General features: G+C 40.8%; 2 protein-coding genes across 5 annotated transcripts; both read right to left on the bottom strand.

Moving 5' to 3' along the window:
* Positions 1 to 1,083: 1,083 nt before the first annotated feature.
* LOC103721507 (WRKY transcription factor WRKY24-like) lies at positions 1,084 to 4,080 on the bottom strand. The gene is made up of 5 exons (XM_008811755.6): positions 3,563 to 4,080; positions 2,955 to 3,143; positions 2,162 to 2,802; positions 1,906 to 2,067; positions 1,084 to 1,742 (listed from the first exon to the last, which is right to left on the bottom strand). The coding sequence occupies exons 1-5, from the start codon at positions 3,893 to 3,895 to the stop codon at positions 1,283 to 1,285; spliced, it is 1,785 nt and encodes a 594-aa protein (XP_008809977.4). The 5' UTR covers positions 3,896 to 4,080; the 3' UTR covers positions 1,084 to 1,282.
* A 6,751-nt stretch (positions 4,081 to 10,831) lies between these two features.
* LOC103721508 (uncharacterized) lies at positions 10,832 to 18,248 on the bottom strand. Of its 4 annotated transcripts, XR_005514551.3 has the most exons (5): positions 17,640 to 18,156; positions 16,453 to 16,522; positions 16,172 to 16,262; positions 13,638 to 13,745; positions 10,908 to 11,086 (listed from the first exon to the last, which is right to left on the bottom strand). XR_005514551.3 is itself a non-coding variant. In XM_017846279.5 (4 exons), exons 1-3 carry the CDS (start codon positions 18,012 to 18,014, stop codon positions 16,210 to 16,212), a joined length of 498 nt encoding a protein of 165 aa, XP_017701768.4. In that variant the 5' UTR covers positions 18,015 to 18,241; the 3' UTR covers positions 10,832 to 11,086; positions 16,172 to 16,209. The 4 variants fall into 4 exon arrangements, 2 of the variants coding, with proteins under 2 accessions (XP_017701768.4, XP_038988922.3); XR_015974488.2 differs by lacking the exon at positions 13,638 to 13,745 and having other exon boundaries at positions 10,832 to 11,086; positions 16,060 to 16,262; positions 17,640 to 18,248; XM_017846279.5 differs by lacking the exon at positions 13,638 to 13,745 and having other exon boundaries at positions 10,832 to 11,086; positions 17,640 to 18,241.
* Between the last annotated feature and the right edge of the window lie 1,597 nt (positions 18,249 to 19,845).

Below are 19,845 nucleotides of genomic sequence, written 5' to 3'. Positions count from 1 at the left end.
TTATTTCAGCTCTTAATTTCTTACATACCTCTTTAGAAAAGGTCGTACTCTTGATCCTCTTTAATCCCTCCAATAGGAGTCGCTTATCTTTTTAAGGGACAGGGAAATTTGATCAACTGGATGGTGGTATTTTGGCAGCAAAAAGCTAAAAACATGAAAGTTATAGCAGAAGCTTCTCATGGGTCAGAAATAGGACTAGTTGACCGAATAGAATTGCGAAGTAAGAAGACCGTAAAGAGGTGCAGGATCTATAGCCCACGATCTTTGACCTTTCAGAGTCTTGTATTCAAATGAGAGTTGGTTGCAGCTGTTTATTTAAAATGTCTCACTAACCATACCAATAAATATAATCAACTGTGACTTGGACGCATCATTCAATTTCGTGTGTCGCCTAGCAAGGAAACCTCCAAGGTGATAATAACATAACATCTGATCCATGGTTATGATAGAAGTAATTTATTCGGTCGTTTTCTGTTTTTTATTTGGCGAACTTGTTTCACACGGCTTGCTCTTTTCTATTGACTCTTCTTCCCTCTCCTTACTAGCTCTACAGTCTTTTATTTGCATCTTCTGCTTCTGATCTCCAAGAAAAGCAGAATAGGATTTAAATGCGAATTCATGTTTTTCTGAGTTTAAAATTACGTGAACAGAAGTAAAGTGAAGTTTGTCAGCAGATATTACGCCAAAATTTAGAGATATTTGACTCCAGAGTACATGACTGACAAAATTTACCATTTCAAAACAGAATATGCATGGATCTACAGATACTTGATTCTAGTTATCAGAAAGCAGCAAAACGAAACAAATTCATCAAACTAAACTACATGCTGATTCTAATGCCAATTCCCCGCCTCATGGGATATATTTAGGTTTTGCATGAAGTAATTTAGTATTCTTTTTTTATCTATTTAACAATTTCCACAGATCGATATTGATATTATCTTATACTTGTACTGTATGAGACTGAGGGCAAACGCTTTCTTCGGTCTATATTTTAAATGGTGGAGGTCTTGCTTTCTCTCAATACTGTGTCTTAGATCTCCTTTACGGGGACAATTTAAATAGGATGGACCCCATATAACATATTCAAATTGCTCGTGGTCTCCTTCCTTCTGTTTTAGAAAATAGTGATACAGAAATGTTACCAGAGTATCAGAGGCCCGGTCTCTAGTGCAAAAGGGCCTCAAACAAATGAACAAATGAAACTTTCACTATATCACTGGAAATTTACACCAACCATGCGATATACAGCATTATTCGAATCACCAGAAACCGATCCTTTTCAGAACAGCAGTGACTCCAGGAACAAGTCCTCTCTTGGTTCTTCTTTAGTTTTAGGGAGCATTCTCTCCATGTGTCTCTGCTGCTGATGCTGCGGCTGATTCATGAAGGAATTCATCGAATTCTCATATCCAGAGCAAAAGAAGCTCGGCGGGGACTGCAGCATCTCTAGTGTAAATGGAGCCTGGCTTTCCGATGCATGGAGCCGTCCCCCGAAGAGAGAGTTAGCAGTGCCGTGGTTTGCATGGTTGGCTATGGCTGAAGGCCTTATTGCCATGCTGATGCTGCTGTTGGTATCTGTTAATGGCCTGTTCATTGCGTGCCCCCCACTTCCCCGAGCTGCAGGAACATCATGGTTGTGCTTGCCCTCGTACGTTGTGATGACCGCCCTTGGATCATTCGATGCCCTCTCCACGTGTTTCCTCACCGGGCAACCCACAGTCGTGCATTTGTAGTAGCTCCTGTTGATCGTAACAGAGGCATTTAAATGATAAGAAAACAGAACCAGCTTAGGTAAAACTTCATACGAATCTGAAGATTTGACTAGCTTGCACGGTGGCCACAGGGGCTAGTTTGCGCCAAACATTTCGCATGCTAATAGCTAGATTCTAAGTGCTTCCTCACCTTGGATTTGGATTGCCCTTCACCACCTTCTGCCCATATTTTCTCCACCGATACCCGTCATCGAGGATATCGATATCACTTGTGGTCTGAACCACCACCCTGGGTTCCCTCACTGTTCTATTTCCTGAAGCTGATGTCCCTTCATTCTCACCTTCTTTCTTCCTGGAAAGAATAAAGAGGACTGATTAATTTCGATTCAAATTTACAAGACTTCAAGTGACTTTACCATCAGAGTAATTCGCATGGAGAAGCTTACCAACGCTTGGCATCAGGTTCGTCTTCATCAAAGTCAACACCCCCGGGGTTGCTCCTCTGAGAGCTCATATCAGCATCGTCCTCACCAAAGGAAGCTGAGGAATTGTCGGGCGTCATGACGGAGTCGATCACGGTGCCCGATCGCCCACCGAACGAATGATCGGATGCTTCAGAAGGGAGACAACCCTGAATTGCCTGAGAAGAGGCAGAGTTTCTTCTATTGGGTGGAGGCTTTGGGTGGTTGTGGGTTCCCTTGTACACAATCTCAGTGATCTGCCCGTCGAAGTTCTTCTCCACCTTCTTCTTTGTTGGGCAATTCGGGTAGGTGCACTTGTAGTAGCTCCGTGGATTCTCGCTTCCTTTCACCTGTTTCTGCCCATACTTCCTCCAATTGTAGCCATCATCTGACTTTCTCTGCTCTCTCAGGGTCTGAGCAGCTTGGTTGGAATGGTTGTAATCCGGTTGGTACCCACCGTTGTTGTTGCTTTGTGAATTGGCCTGCAGAGTTGGAATCTCTGAAGAACTAGTTCGGATTGGTGCCATGTCCACAGCGCTGATGTTGGTCTTTTGTGAAGCTAGTTCGGAATTATTGTTGCCGATCTCATGGTAACTCCATGGTTGAAGTCCTTTGAAGGCCTCTTCCTGTAACGTTAAAAACCAAGACATCATTAATAACACAAACATAGGGAATTAGATATGGAAATCACTTAAGAAGTTCAGAATTTTTGAAGCATTGTGTGCAACTAATCATGAATAAATTGAGAATTTTGGTATGGAGAAATCAGAACAAGTACCGTAGAGACTGCAGCTGAAGAAGGCTGGAAGGATGCTAATTGGGAGATCATAGGCTTTGTGTGGGGCTGGAAAGAGAAATCAGAGTAGGCCCTGTCTTCCTCCTTGACGCCCTGTTGAGGATTACCAGAGGTGGACCTCCAATTGAAAGCCTGTGAAGGAAAAGTCCCAGTGGTTGGAGATGGAAAGATCTGTCCCCAACCAAATGAACTGGTCAGCACAACGGAGGAGCTCATATCCAACTATAGAAGGAAATTGGACAGTATACAGCTACAGAAAAAATATTGGATCCACTTATAAAGATCCATCAGCTAAAAAAAGAGAAGGCAAAAAGAACCCTGAAAGATCTCAAACAGATGAGAAGAAACATCTTCTTTTGCTCCATCTTTATCCAAACATGAAATAAAATAACAAAACAGCACCCCGAGATCCATCTTTATGAAACCCGAACCATTATTGGTATCAAAAGCTACCAACTTAATCACTATGATTACATCGAGGCTGAAGAATAGAAGACAACAGCTGACCCATCTGATATCAAGCAGAAAACTTCCAAACTATATGATAAAAGAAAGCGCTAGGTTCTTAAAATTAATTAATTTATACTTACGTAAGAAGAGAGGAGGACTGGAGAATCCAGGAGCTCAGCAGGGCTTAGACCATTCGGGATGGCAAAGTAGGAAGAGGGAGAGATAGGAGGAGGGGAGATGGGCAATGAGGGAGGAGGTATAGACTTGAACTTGGGTATACCTCCCCTGCCCTGACCTGCCAGATCTGAAAGCCCCTCGCTCGCCGGTTTTCTCGGGCGGTCCACGCTGTTATCATCGCCGACTCCAGCGAGGAGCTCAGTGAAGGAGGTTGGAAACGGGGAGGAGAAGGACAAAGAGGTCGAGGTCAGGTGAGAATTGGCTGAGGTCTCTAAACTCCCTGTGGAAGAATCCATAAGGAGAGAGAGAAAAGATCAGACTAAGGGAGAGCAAGAGGGGAAGGCAAAGGAGTTTAAAGAAGTTGAGAAAGGGTGGGGAGGGGTTGATTTAAAGAAAGTGTTACTATGTATGCATGGGCTTATGAGGGAAGAAGAGAGGAAAGGGGAGGCAAGGGAGAGGGCTCTACGTATTGGACGGGCTGGTGGAGGAGGATGTGAGGCATCTACTGAGAAGGGGTGTGCGCGCGGAGTGTTTGACCGTGGAGGGCAGTCAAAGCTTGTGGGTTTGACTTGACTGAAGGCGGCTGAGCCCTTCACAATACGAGACCGGAGGAGCCGGGGCCGCGTGTCTCCACGACGATTTCATTATCTTCGTGATAAAAAGACTTAGACTGCCCGGGCCTTTTGTTTTATGACATTCCTGTCGTCTGACTTTGTCCGGCTGCGTTTAAGTTGCTCGTAAAAATCTAGAGAAACTACATAAAATTTAGTAATAAAGAAACAAAACCGCTAACGATTGTTAACTCTGTTAGTTAGCACCTTTTTCATAAATACTTATCCTTGAAGGAGATTTGAGGTTTAAACCTCATCGACCTTATATAAGGTTTCCATCTATCCTCGTCTTGTCTCAAGTAATTTATAATAGATACAAATATTTTATTTAACTTTGAAAGGAAGATTAGTATTAGAACCCTCTTACGCTTGCTGAGCTTTTTCTCTTTAAAATATGCTTAAAAAGCATCAATCCCTTGTCTTTATCCAACATGGCGAAAGAGTAATATTATAGTGGTGTTCCATGAATTGCTCGGCTCCTCTGGAAACTCTTTTCTGAGATTGTTATAGCAAGAGGGAGTAGAAAGTGCTTTCACAGTAAGTGTAATTAGAAAGGTCTTCGTATTATAGTCTTTAATTGATGAGAAGAAATTTAAAAAAAATAAACAGAAAAATAACCATAATGATCGCTATTAAACCTTTTCTCAACTATATAGCATTGGTTTTATAAACCTTTATTTATTTTGCATTTTTATTTAAAACTGTTTTTGTTGTTGTTGCAAAAGAAAGATTATTACAGCAGACAGATGCGTCTAATGTAATTGTTCCATTGTTGACTTCCTATTTTCTTTTTGGTAGGCGTTCTTGATTATGGAACCTCCTCTAAGCCACTTGATTTTGTTTCTTGATCTTTTCGGGAAAACAAACTTGTTTTCTTCTAAAATATGTATTTGATTCCGCACATGCACCATATGCATCAAAAACATATAAGATGCTGTAAGAGTCGGTCATTCAGGATGCAGTACATTATGCCATGCTATATTTTCTTCCATCTGACGGCAGTGATTTGCAGCCGATCCTCTACACGATGACTCATCCCGGGAAGGTTGTATCCTTTCCTGATAAGAAACGTATTGGTCCTTGCCACCTTATTTTTTCAGGTCACAAAGTCAGCATATTCTTCTGGAAGATGACCTCCATGCTAGGCCGGAGGACAGCCATTCGAGAGGACAAGGCTGCTCCTACGGGGCCCAAGGTCGGGTTGTATCTTGGGCTCAAAAGAGCCCATCGATGTTCTTTCGCGATATGAACCATTGGATCTCAACTAGCACATATCTAAAAGCACTCCAAATTTTTTCATTTGCCTGCATATGGCTGGAAAGCAACCATTGCGTGATCCAGCGGTGGGTTCGCGCGAGGAAGGAGAGTTTTTTTTTTTTTTTTTGGGTATATCGGTAGCTCATACATAACGGGTGTATCATCTAATAAGTTAGAAAATAAGACAGACTATAGGGCAGACGGAATAGAAGTCTGGTCTATTTAGATAAAATCTTCTAAATGATAAGCCGTATAGGAAGCCACTCAATCTGCTTCACTGTTGGCCTCTCTATAGATATGTGAGGCTCAGTAGGAGATGCATTCGCCTAGCAGACGGTGAATATCGTAGATCAACCTCATGCTCCCATCAGTGCCCCCAGTCTTCTGGATCTCCTGAATCACCATGGCAGAATCCTCTTCGATGATGATGCGATCTGCCCTCAATACCTAACTTACAGAGAAAATTTCTATCTATGCTACTCTCAATTCAGTGTTGTCAATAGACTGGTTGAAGACGTGTCTATCCTCGGCCGCCACTAATTTAGCCTGCTGATCATGGATGACAAAACCAACACTGCAGCAACTATCCACGTAAGTGCCGCGGTCGAAGTTTATTTTGAGAAAACGGGGGATTGGGGGCTCTCAGGAGACGAGAACAACGCCATTAGCCCTTGCCGCACTACTCCTCCTCCCTTGGACTAGGTCCTCTTCAACTTCGTCCCTTATTAAATCAATCACGTCGCCCCGCGCGTCAGTGTACCGTGTGGATTCCTCTGCCTCATCGGAGCCGCAACCATTGCCTTCTCCTAGCTGGCTGTGGAGCTCGCTGCAAGAGCAAGCAAGTCGAGCTCGAGAAGCTCGCTCCCGACTGAAACCAAGCAAAGCCCATGCAGCTCGCCGCGCTACCTGTTTGGGCGCCATTCTCGCATCCATTGCCTACCACCCCCACGAGACCCAATAAGCCTTGCCTTAGATCTTCAAGGCCAACCAGCTCGGAGCCTCTTGGGGCCATCGAGGCGAGTTGATGGTCCAGGGGTGCAATGTCGTTGTCGTCCTCGAGCTCCAGTGGCTCGCACTGCTCGAACCCCTCTACCAGAAGCTGGTACTTGCTCTCGATCGGCCACTCCCCCATGACTGCTCCGCCAAACATCGATCCAAAATGCGACTATATCTCTGTGTGGCTGGATAAGTGGGAAGCTGGCATGATGATGTACATGGCCTTGGCGTTCGGTTAGTCTGAATAGAGAGAAAAGAGATTGTCCATGGCCTGGAGCTCTCCGACCTACCCTTCCTATGGGCAGGTAAGAAAAGGATCTTGGTGGAATTCTTAGGAACAAGGAGGTGCAGGATGGGTATTTGAGAAATTTCTTCGAGCACCTTTAAGGCAGCAGTTACAGCGAGATGCCTTCGAGTCGTCATCTTCTCTCTCTCTCTTCCTTTCTTGGCCTTATTCTCTCTCCCTCGCTTTCTTTTTTTTAAAAGAAATGAACAGCCCTTCAGCTTCTCTGAAAAATACTTACATCCTAAAATTTCTTAATTTTTTTAACAAAATTCAAAATTTAATTTTTAATAATAATATGGACGAACCATCCATCCAAGCTTTAACATCGCCAATGATGTATATGAAATTGGTAATTTGCTTTAGAGAAGTATCGGTGGAATGAAATAATTAATTTTTCTAAATTTGATTCTATTCTTTGGATAACTTCTAAGGATAAATAGTTAATTTATATATACCATTAAATTCCAACTAAAAATTAAAATTTGTAATTTAATTGTAAAAATTAAAAATTTTAAGGTATAATTTTTTTCGTGGAAAGTAATAAAAAAAAAAAAGTGTTGCTGTATCTTTTTTAATAAACACCTGCAGAAAAAGGTCAACCGATGAGAACACGATCCTCTCAGCAAAGACTATTTTGGAAGAAAATAAAGGCACGTGATAGTCCCTTACACAAGGGGATGGATGGGTGATGTTTACTCAAACTGAAAGTTAAGAAGAAAAAATAACTAGGAAAATGATATCGTAACAATAAGCAGACTATATTGTAAAAATATCTGTCTTTGAAGCATTCGTCCGGAATCCTGGTTGGTGGTTAGCGGGGCGAGAGCGATCTGGTGCGACCCAAGGAGGCAAAATTCGCCAAACCGGAGTCAACGATAGGAGCCAATTCGCAGTCTAATCGATGCACTAATGCACTCGCCTGCGATGCACTTCATCTATCAGTTGCTACCCGTGGTCCTTTGATCAGAGCCATTGATGACCTGATACGGGATAAGGTCGACCGATCTACGGCTCAGATCTAGAGAAATCTGGCCCGCGAGTGGCTCCAAGGATGGCGATACGGGAGCTGGCCTCAGATGCTACGTCAAGGGAATCCGGTTCCTCTAGGCACAAAGTCGTAGAAGTAACTTCATGGCGTTGTTTGGGTCAATTCGGAGATGGTCCCAGTTCCTTGCGTGTTAGGCCGGCGGGCGTCACGGCACGGGTGAGCTGTAGACTTAATTTGCGTCCTTATCTATCTTTATCTTTATGTCCCAGTGTTCACGGCACTGCCCAAGGTTTAGCTTGCCAGGATGGGAAACGTTACGAGGATGGACGGTGATCCAGAGGGCCACGCATATCGTACCGATGAGTGCGAAACAGAGGAGTCGATGGATGCCAAACGTAGCCATCCTCATGAGGATTTACTTGAGACTTGAGGTAGGGATTTATGGGGGAATAAAAAAAGGACTCGGCTAATTAGTGCTCCACACGTCACCGATGCGGTACCTTGGACTCGTGATGGTTTGGAGACTTTTTTTTTTTTTTTTTTTCTCGATAAAATGGTCGTTAATCTGGCATAAGTGCAACCGAGTTAAAAAACAATATGTAGCATAAAAATGAAGATACAATCTCAGATCATGTCCATGAGACCTCTTCAAAATGATGGGCAGCAAAAGAATCAATCTAATCAGCCGTCCTGTTCGTCTTTCGATACACATGAGTAATCTGAATAGAGTCAAAGTCTCTCACCGTCAGCTATATATCGCTGTTTGGAGACTGTTTTAATGGCTATTAATGAGTCCTAAAATGACTTGGAGTTGGGGCCAACAAGTTTGCTTCCATTCCGGCAGAGCAGAACTAATTGGCGCCTGTTTTCATGACTGGTAAATTGGGACCACCAAGTTTGCTTCCCTTCCGGCAAAGCAAGACAAATTGACACCAAGGCTGCCTATAATTGGATGTGAGAGTCCATGAGAGGAATTCAAGTTGACAACACAAAGCCTCCCTGTTCTACAGGGTTTCCAGCAATTACATTAAATTTTTCAGAGTTTTTGACATGGAAAAAGAAAGAGAACTGTTAGATGAAAAAGCCATGCATGCGAAATTAGTAGTCGATGGATCCAAAAGTTTGTAATGGCTGCTTTAATTCTCAGCAACAAATATGATTTGTCGACAGAAAGGTCATGTCATTCGTTTATCGATAAGCCTGAACTTGGAATTGGCTTAGATTTCTTTATATTATACTGAACCATTGGAAGATAAACTAACAGCGGCTAAGCAGATGAGAAGGAGCAATCCTCCTGTCATTAATCAGGATAGTGGAAAAGTTAGACCATGGTATTGCCGATATAGCTTGATTCTTACTCAAGGGAGAATTCGTTACGAAAAGAACTGCAATGGCCACCAAGGTGGTAGCACGGTTGGAATAGAGCTAAGATTCTACCGGAGTGGCCTAGGTTCGAAATGCGCATGCGTCGATTAAATGTGGAGACTAGATGCCCCATGCCTGGTCTATCCGGTGGAGTCGCTATCTGGTCCGCCGGTATTGAGGTGGCACTGGGGTGACGTACTCATACGTGGGGCAACCCACTGGTCGGAGAGAATATGAGTAAAGGATGGCCATCCCGTCTACTCTCATTGAACATTCCCTGATGGAAGGAGGGCATAGCGGGGGCTGCTACGCAGGCAGGATTTCACCTCTCCCCCTCCTATTTTTTAGCAAAAAAAAAAAAGGACTGCAGTGAGGGCAACCATGCAATTGGCATACTTGCAAGTGGGGAAGGAGGGGAAATAACCTTTGGCTATGCTTGATCTGTCTTATTGTGAGATGCTGCAGTGTCCATTTGTTTATTCGGCATATCCAGTGGCTTCCGGTCCACAGCCTTGCAGATTTCAAAAAAATCTAGTTAAAATATCCTGAAGCACATGATTTCCACTCTGAAGTCGATGACTAAGATAGTTCAACTAAGAATAGGAACCGCTGGAAGAAATCATGAGAGTCAAATGGTATCGAACATTATGAAGTTTTTGTAAGGTCCATTTGTTTATATTTATTTATTTTTGTATCAGTGGAACTTTGACATTTGATCAGAGATACATTGACCCAACTCCCAACAGGGTTACATTCCTACCTCTTCTGATAAGGTTCCTCACCTTCTTTCTCGACAAGGTATTAATGGATTCTAAATCCTTAAAACACCTTCTGTGATGCACATATTATTCCATGAACAAAATTTCTTTTTGATCCAGTACATAATTTAAGTTGTATATCTCCTCATCGGTACAAATTTCTAGTCATTTTCGATACATTTGGCTGTAAAATTCTCATTCGCAGCACCTTTTTAACACCAATGTGTTCCTAGGCTTCCTTGTCGATCAGTATTATGATACAAACTGCACTTCCGACCTTAGCTCATTGTACCCACCTGCAATCTTGCCAATATGATGCAATAACAGAACACAACAAAAGCAGCCAATTCAAATTAATTTTATTTGGCACAGCCTATTGCTACACAATGGAATGTTGAGTTACCAGGCATCATGGATATCAAACCTAATATGAACATCTGAAACATTTTAAGAGTCGTGGGGTCATAGCAGATAGAAGAAAAGGATGACTTGAGTCTCACATAGAAGAGGGAATTATTAAAACAGAGCACAAGTTCCAAGGTATAATAATGCATTCCCATTGAACCAATCAGCAAGCTGCTTTAGCTATCTTAGGATAACAAAGCCTTCTTTTTGGATCTTTCACAATATCTTTTTCCCAGTTATCTGATGATTAAAAGAGCCTCTTAATTTTCCAAAAAGCAATGACCGATTGAAGTGGTGCCCAGATGATGGAGATTTTAGATAGAAACGAAGCAATTATTTCTCACTTTAAGATCAATTTAAAGTTTGACTTGCTTAAATTGTCACCTAAGCCTTTCTCTGGTACCTGGAACCTGTTCATGCCTGAAAAACATTGTCTAACATGCTGTACCTGCTTTTTAATTGCTGATTTGCATGCGAATCATGGAAATTATCCAGTTCATGCAGGCAAGAACATGCCCATCTTCCAACAGAAAAGCATACAAATATTAATGACAAACTTTGACAGATGAGAGAAAGTTTGTTTATTTGATAAAAATGAGATAGAATTATAACATCCAGTATCCCAAAAGGGATGTCAGAAGATGATCCCAAGGCACATGTTGATTAAGGACTGCGAAAAAGGCACACGTTGATTAAGGACTGCAGAAAAAAAAAATCTTGATTACTTAATGGGAGCATGCTGACTGATACACAGTGGATTAAGATCTGGAATTGTGTGGCCACAGAACAGGCGTGCATTTGCTGCTGGCAATAAGCAGGCACTGAAAAAGAAGTATAAAAGAGAATTAACTGTCACATAATATGATAAAACCTTAAAAATAAGCAGAAATGAATTAAACAACATAAATACAAATTACACAGATGAATATATGATTAAGTATAAAAAATTGACATTCTTTAATTACTAAAACATACATAATGTCAAAATTGAAAATTTTTTATTACTAAAAAAATAGCGCAGTCAAATTTTCCCCCAAAGCCAGATGAGATGACATGACAGCATAACACTAAGACAAAAAATCCAGCATACATGACAATGTCAAACAATCGATATTGGCAGACAATGCGGTCTCTAATCCACATAGGGCACTTCGCCAATTCCAGCAGTCGGTACTGTTGTGTTCAGGTTTCGGTTTCAGCTTGTGGTTTTCACATCCCGGATGGCCCAGGTACATTTTGGGCAACAATGATGTTTTTCTGTTCCATCTCATCCATGGTTCACTATCACATGGTATTTGGTAATACAAAAGTCATGAGACATTAACAAGGCTCTAGGAAAAAGCAAACCTAGGACCTAACATATAGTAACTAGTTTGGAGAGACCCAGAGAGGACAAATTTAAGTAGTTTAAGACACTACAGTGGATAATATCTGAATGATTTGCTTCAAACCAATATGCGGGGCGCCATAGGTCCCACAAGTAGGTTATTATGTGAAATATTCTATCTTTTCTTGATGAACTGCACAAAAGAATTTTCACCATTTTCAAAGGAAAGTGAAAGGAGTGGTGGAGGTATTACTTTATTGAACCAAAATCTAAGATTACTGACTCAGACTGGCAATCCTCATGTTCTTCTAAGGTAACAGGAAAAATCGCCTGCATAGAACAACAATGAATTGGCTAATATTGCTGCTAGATAGTTTCCTACAGGGAAAACAAAGCATATGCAGTTTACCAGAAATCTTGAGCCTCCCACACAATGCAGAATGGCAGTCCACTTCCGCCTACGTTGCAAAATGAAGTTTGAGCAGATAAACCGAAGGATGAATACCTGATCTGCCAATTATGGTATGCCGGTTTAAGTGCCTATGGACAACGACTCCACTAATCAATAGTGCTTCTTTCAGAGAATAGAAGGCAAGTGCTTTCTTCTATGAAGATAGGCAAGGATATCTTCACCATCGCTATCATTGCTAATAATAATTTGTGGTAGGTAAGCGTAAGATAGATGGAAGAAATTTCATTCTTCACAAAGATCTCTTGATGTCCGTCCGTAACCTCCCTTTTCATTTCCACTTGATGAGCTTCAACAAAACAGAGGGTCCGAGTTTTCAAGAACTAAAAGGGTCAATGTCTGACCTAGGTAGTCACCATTGTGGTAGGTCATAGAAATTTTTCATGCACAATTTAAGTGTTTGTATTGGCAAAACTCTGACAATGGTTACACAAGAGCTATAGTTAATATGAATATCACTATAAGTTTCTAATATGGCAGTCATCCTCAATTGATGGAATCCACAAAATTATTGTCAGTGATGATATCCCCCATTGGTACCCAGTTCGGGTAAAATCTCCAACTCTATTTTGCACAGGAAGATATCTTATCGACAAGGTATTTTATTATTTCAAGGGAGGGATGCACCCATAAATTAAATGAATAGCTAGATCTTATGCACCTTCACTACCTTGTTCTTGAGGGTACTTGTAACAACAAGAGGCACTAGTCATTAGTAAGCAAGCTGTTGGTACATAAAGGTTTATATCATATTGCATATAGTCTGCCAGCCAAGTCTGGACAGAATATACAAGGGCATAAACTGCTGTATCATGCACATCAGTCCATGCTAGTGTGTATAAGTCAGCATGTGCCAGCATGGATTTATGGATTCCAATGTGGTCATATTTATAATGCTATGAGCTCAGACATCTGACTGGCATGATCGGCACAGTACCATGCTATGCTACCTTGTGACTGGCACAACTGCAACATTCGATACTCTGATCCTTGCATGTAATTTCTTTATGTTCATTAACAACAAAACTAGTAATAAAGCATTGTCTAAAGTTTCATCACAGAAAATGCAATCTCCTCTCATAGCCCAGCAAGCATCATTAGTTTGCAGGCAATCTTTACAAGTAGATAATCTCTAGGCCAACACTGCAGATCTCCTCCAGGTTATCATGGTTGGGCTCCAAGGCAATACCCAGGGGAAATAATAAAACTCCAGACATGCCAACTTCTGCTCTCCTAGACAAATAAACAGTTGGTCATATAAAATTCCTGGTTGAGGCCTTCTTGTGATTCTACAATCAATCTAGAACTCCTTTGAGATTTGGTCACTTAAAATTTTCTAAGAAGATTCCTAAGTGACAGATTCTAAAAACAAAGATGCTAGGAGGTGCTCATTTTGTACACACAAAATTCATCCTGCGACATGGCATAAAGAGACTGGTGTGACTTGAAAGAGTTGGTTAAATGCATAGGGTGGTTGAATACTGAGTTGCCAAACCAGCAGGTGGCCCAATAACATGTACTACATGCATTTCCCTTCGTAAAAAGATCTAAATATTAACCAAATAAGATTACTTGCCTCTCATGCGAAGGGCCAGTCAAAGCCATTTTTGACTAATGACTATAGTGATAAGGGAGCCAGCAAGGGCTTGATTGAACTAGTTCTTTCCTTCTTTTGGATGCACCACTAGAGATAATATTGGAAATGAAAAGGGTTTAGTAAGTAAGAGACCTTAACAAAAATATGTAGTGAGAGGGAAATCATGACTGACCATGCAATATATTTTGCTCTTATTTTGACTAAGCAAAAAATTAATTAAATGATAAAGACCAAAAGAGAATCTTCTCAACTAAGAAACAAATACACATTGAGGCAGTAGTAGTAAAATATCAACCAAACCAATTTTAACCCTTCTCATTCATGGAAGGGATTACAAATGACCTGGGTAGCATGATTAGGTGCTAGTGCCCTCCTCCAAATGCTAACAACTGGATTATGTGTTGGCTCTGAACATTGACATGTGTCTACTAAAATTTAGGAAATTAATGAACAGATGGTAGCCTATAATGTAAAGGACATGTCACTCGTGGAGGCATCTCTTTTCAGAACGATTGCAACAAATGGGGCATAGTATCATGATGGTGCTATCTAAGTAGTATCATAAAGCAGTTCAATTATTTCTATAGGATGATCGGCATAATTATTGGCATCGGTAGACATGGAAATTATTCATGTCTCATCCTCTTAAGGTAGTAGCTCCAATTTCCTCAAATTAAAAGGTAACACCATCACCAAGCATTTCCAATTGAATCCCAAATGATGGTAAGTTCAGTCCATTCATTATTATGATTAATGTCACCTACAGTCAATTGAAACACATTCTTAAAAATGTTTCCATTTCATTCCAAGTTTAAAAAACCACAGAATTTGGCAAGATAGCAAATCATATTAAGCCACGAGCATTTTTAACAAAACCTCCAACACTAACACTGAACAAGCTTCCAAGACAAAATCAGAACCAACATTAACCCAATTGAGTACTCTAGGCAACCATTTCAGCCTAGAAACAACTTTGCATGAGTGAGAGAGAGAGAGAGAGAGAGAGAGAGAGAGAGAGAGAAAGGGAGAGAGAGAGAGAATATTCATATTCTATAGCCACTGGCAAAGAATAAGGCTACGTTAGAAAATAACCAAATCAAAGATAATCATGTCTTTTTATCTTCTCATAATTTCCACCACTGAGTCAAAGCAGCATCTATCTCTTCTATGTTTCTTCCAAACCATCTTGGTTAGACTAGCAGCTCATCAGTGACAATGCATGTTTGAAGAAAAAATATGATGATTAAATTTTAAATTATAGAATATCCAAATTATGAAAAATGTTATTATTATATAAACATGATTGTCATGACTTATGGGACGCACACAACTTTTTTGGTTCATCCTAACATTACACACTTGTCCAATTATTGCTAAGCAGTTTTTGGATATCAAACACACAAGGGGGGAGAGAGAGAGAGAGACTTAAATGGGAAAGGTAACCATATTGGGATGGAATATTTTAAATTCAATAGTTCTAAAAATCAAAAATTTAGAACTTAAATGTTGATTAATCTTGAATGGTTTAATTGAATCAGAGGAGACTTTATTGAACTGCTGATCAAGAAAAAAGGAATACAGTATGGGTATCCATATCATATCCATATCAACACCCTACTAGTACGACACAGATTAATATAGTATGGGTACCAACAACATACTCCTCTTGCTGTTGGACTAGCAAAATAGAGGCGCAAACCATGTATCAGTAATGGTACCTATACAGACATAGACTAGTACTAGTATCCTACAATACGATCCAGTAGGGTTGACAAGGACTGACAAGCACCAGTATTTAAATCCTTGATTGATCTGCTACCCAGCTATTCCTCCAAAAAGGAAGGAATTTATTGATTGGCGAAGTCTCCATTTTAGCTAAAATACAATTGAAGAAAGACTAATAACTTGACAGAATTCTAAGGATATTTTGATCTGAAATTTTGGCATAAAGAATCTAGAGATAAGTATGCTGAAATTCAAAACTCTCATTTTTAATAGTAGTACAAATAGACATCTAGCATTGACTCATTTTTCATTACTAACCTCCAAAAGAATGCATCATGGCAACTTCACACCTCAAAAGCAATGTTAATTTTTTTATTGCATGGCTTGATCATCTGTGGTTTTTAATAAATAATGAAAAACCTCCAGACATTTAGAAATAAACTCTACATACATTATAACAATTCACCATAGAAACATGTTGCCACTAGAACCTAGACAACAAGTAACAAAATCAGAACATTAAGTCAAGAAATGAAACTCTCTCCCAAACTTTAATAGCTTCACATGAAACAAAACATGGCATATTTAAAACACCAATATACAGCTTGTTTTCTAGCTTGAAGAAATGAGAGTTCCATGATTCACCTTTACAAAAATAAAAAAAGAAAAAGTAGACCTCAGAATGCCAAATGGTTGTGGACCTTGAGATTTCAATGTAAGCCAAATGCAGCCCTAAGCTATTGGAAACCTCTGAGTATCACAGATGTGGCAGATTTTTTAAAACTCACTCTTCCATATTTTCGTAGATTCAAATTGGATGCATTCATCACTTCACATCATCCTTCGCCTCATCAGAATCCGAGTCACTAGCATTATAGCCTAAAGAAAATGTATTAGCGAGATCACAAGAAATTTTAAACCAGCAAGGAATTTTGAAAACTTTGATGATGAAGAATATCTCAGGCAAAGAAATTGGGAAGACTTTTCTTTAATTTCATACATTAACTTTTGCAGCACCTTCAAGGAAACCAAAATATAAAAATAAAATTATAATAAGAACAGTGACTACCTGGATGCTTGTAGCTAACCTTCCAAGCTGCTGAACGATACCTTGAAGCTTTTGCAATCCAAGCCTTTCCCTGAAAACCGAATGAAGATCCAACTCCTCAATGCAAAGTGGAATCCAGCAAAACAAAGAAAATTGTTGTATTATCAACCATGAACAATTAAACAACACTGAATCAGATACATCTAAGGCAGTAAGAATCAGATACATCTAAGGCAGTAACAATAAGAGAACATCAAAATAAAGCAAATTTTTAGTTCAAGATTTCAAAGACATCCATGTAAACCCAATCTCCGAAACAGTAGTCCATGTGGATCCCATGCAGTTTGGTGCATGGTGCATGGATAAGTTTTACAAGATGCACTTGAACAAGATTATAAAAGCAGGTAAGTAAGGTATATCAAAGGCCATGATGGATTCCCACATCTTCATGAAAGAAAGATCAAACCGTAGGGGTTATTTTTCCAGTGCAATGACCCCTTTGATTGATGAAGTAATGGGGGGCTAAGAAGAATCTTAAAAAATGGTAACAACAGAAGAAAAATGTTTGGAATAAGCATCATTTATCATTCACACACAGAAGACACGCACACACACACAGAGAATTATATGAGTATGGAAGAAGATTTCCCACCAAAGTGATCGTTTTCTTCCCTCATGGGCCTCATCCCATTATTATTTTATTACAAATCATAATTATTTCAGTGCAACGAATCAAACTCATTCCATAACAGAGGCAGATATTAGGTAAAGTAGGGCTTTTTATGCCTTATCTATTCTACTAAACGAAAATCGAAAGAAAAAGTCTTCCACCTAAATACTGCCTACAGGAACCCAAATTAATATCAAAATTCCTCTTTCTGCAGGTTCTCAGCTGCTGATAGCCTGTCTTCAAATCGCAACAGTTAAAACCACTGGAAACGTGAAAAAAAAGAACTAAAATAAAATCATCAGTGAAAGAATTCTTCAAACCATCCGCTGTCCCCAACATAAACCCTAACCATCAAACTTTTACAAACCGCACAAATTTCTGCCAAAAAGATAAAACTTGACGATCATAAATCCCATGACCAAAGGCCCATAACTTCACTAAACTCACATCTCCAGATACCTTAGAATCCAAAAAAAAATCCTAACAAGACAACTACGCCCACCAACGCAATGGCAAGAAACTCCCAAAAAGATCCCACCTTTTGCTCATTCCGCGGGCAGCCGTAGCCGCTGTGGTACATCTGGCCCACCAGCACCTGCATCCCCGGGTCCCCGGTCCTCGCCTCATTGAGCGCGTCCTGGAACCACCGCCTCACGCAGTCCGACACCACCTCCGATAGGGGCACGCGGCGCTCCTGCCGCTCCCCATCCTCCATGACCCGGCCCACCGGGCGCCGATCTTCGGCGCTCGCCCGGGCGGCGGCGGCGGCGGCGGCGGCTGCTGCTGCTGAGGCCTCCTCCTTCGAAGCCAGCGATCTGAGGCCAGGCTTCGAGTGCTTCGCCCTCCTTATTCTCTCGGTGGCGATGCGGGCAAACTCCACGAGGCTCGTCGCCAAGGGGAGCCGTTTGCCCATAAAAGGGAGAGACCAAGGCGGAGAGGAGAAGGAGCTCGACGAAATTTTGGAGACAGGATGGGGGTTAGCTGAGAAATTGAGGAGCGGTGAGGGACTTCGTAACGCTTCGGAAGCGAACGACCCCACGAAGAGAGAAGAACAACGGCGTTGAGAGAAGCCTAAATAAAGGCGGCGGAAGGGCGTCGGGGCCACGGCCGGAGAGGGTTTAGATTCTCAGATGGCCCTGGGACTTACGCTATTCGTTGATGGTGGTGGGCCCGATTTATAATAGCCATCCGATCGAGATGATGGGTGACAAGGATCCGACGCCTTTATCCTATGAGATTGGAGCAATCTTTGATAGGATTACTGCTTTCCGATTAAAGAACACCTGAACTTTTCTAGATATCCTTGGACACGAAGGAACTCAGGAAGTGGGGAGTCTCACGTATCCCGTCCCTAATGCTCGCTGGCTGATTTAGGCCAGCATGGTGGCTGAACGAGGATATATGGGTCTTAGATCAGTTGGCTTAATAAGACACAATATAGCTTAATATTATATATAAAATATTAAATTAATAATATATATCATAAATAAAAATATAGCGTGTGTGTATATATATTCGAGTAGGTTCATGAGCTTTTAAATCGAGTATTTTGCTACTCGAGCTCGATTGAAAAAATTATTCGAATTACTCGGGCTCGGTAGCCAAGTCGAGTCGGCCTCGAGGAGCTCGTGAGCTGCTCGGCTCATTTATACCCCTAAATAGATCAATGGGCTGGCTACAAGTTGGTTGTTCCCAATGCGTTGCATGATTAGGGAAAATTTGGATCAAGCCCTATGGGCCTTGGCATTAGAGATAAACGTGACCCGAACCCAATTTAACCTCCTGATTGCCACTCCTACTCCCTGTATACCATATTGGTCTTGTTTGATGACAGAATTTTCGCATCGAAATGCCAATGTTGTACAGGATATGTTAGCTCACATATCTATACAACAAGGTGTTTTCTTATTCTCACCTAATTTCATTGCGATCAATGTCAGATATTTGCAACCCACAGACATTGTTCTCTCTTTCTAGCTGAGCATTCTGATGCTTACTCGCTAAGTCACTCTAATAGTACCTGATGTTTTATGCCACTGATGTAATGTATCAAAACCTCCCTTGCATGGTCTTGGTACTACAGTAACATTTTTCTTTTTGGTGCACAAGCAATTCATATTATTGATCATGTCAGGCGGCTGCTGAAGTCTCATTTTCTTTTCCTTAATTTCATATTAACTAAACAGAACAACAAGAAAACATTAATATATAATGAGTGTTTATCTATGGAGACATTGCATCTAATCTCAGACATCTTACTGGTTGATGGGCTTGTGCACATCCATTATGAGTACTTATTTGTCTTGAATCAGTCCTATGTGTGTACGTGAGGGAAAGCATAACAGAGGTTGTCTTTTTTTACCTTAACTTATTTATGTAACTTTATCGATACAAGCTCACTCTTGGCCAAAGCATTTGTCCTGTTTCTTTGCCCTTCTCAAGCAAATGCTAAATGATGGAGACATTTTGTTTGAAGGATAGATGAATCCGTAGACATATAAAGAGGAACTGTAGAGAGTTGTGAACCATAGTTTGAGCAATAACAATTTGTCATGGTAGAAGAATCTAGGGTTGCGTATGGATCACATTGATTTAGGCCGGAAGCAAACCCAGGACCAACCCAATCTCAATTGGTTCTTAATTTTTGAAATTAGAACTGAACCAAATAATGCTGGAACCCACCTAATCCCACTCAAGCAAGATTAGGTTGGCACTACTTAAATGTTTTTCTAGAAACAACAAAA

Source organism: Phoenix dactylifera, chromosome 17 (genome assembly GCF_051530095.1).
Source record: "Phoenix dactylifera cultivar Ajwa chromosome 17, Ajwa_hap1_PhDact_Kaust_v1.1, whole genome shotgun sequence".
Classification (NCBI taxonomy): Eukaryota; Viridiplantae; Streptophyta; class Magnoliopsida; order Arecales; family Arecaceae; genus Phoenix; species Phoenix dactylifera.
This window is presented reverse-complemented; position numbering and strand designations above follow the sequence as displayed.

What these genes read in the sequence shown, in the direction of transcription:
- LOC103721507 (XM_008811755.6), bottom strand. Translation starts at nt 3,895, where the DNA reads ATGGATTCTTCCACAGGGAGTTTAGAGACCTCAGCCAATTCTCACCTG. An exon ending in CAGTCCTCCTCTCTTCTTAC is followed by an intron (nt 3,144 to 3,562) that starts GTAAGTATAAAT and finishes GGTTGGGGACAG; the next exon opens with ATCTTTCCATCTCCAACCAC. An exon ending in CTTCAGCTGCAGTCTCTACG is followed by an intron (nt 2,803 to 2,954) that starts GTACTTGTTCTG and finishes TTAACGTTACAG; the next exon opens with GAAGAGGCCTTCAAAGGACT.
- LOC103721508 (XM_039132994.3), bottom strand. Translation starts at nt 18,014, where the DNA reads ATGGGCAAACGGCTCCCCTTGGCGACGAGCCTCGTGGAGTTTGCCCGC. An exon ending in GCCCGCGGAATGAGCAAAAG is followed by an intron (nt 16,523 to 17,639) that starts GTGGGATCTTTT and finishes TTCGGTTTTCAG; the next exon opens with GGAAAGGCTTGGATTGCAAA. An exon ending in GGTTAGCTACAAGCATCCAG is followed by an intron (nt 11,087 to 16,452) that starts GTAGTCACTGTT and finishes CTTCTTTTTCAG; the next exon opens with TGCCTGCTTATTGCCAGCAG.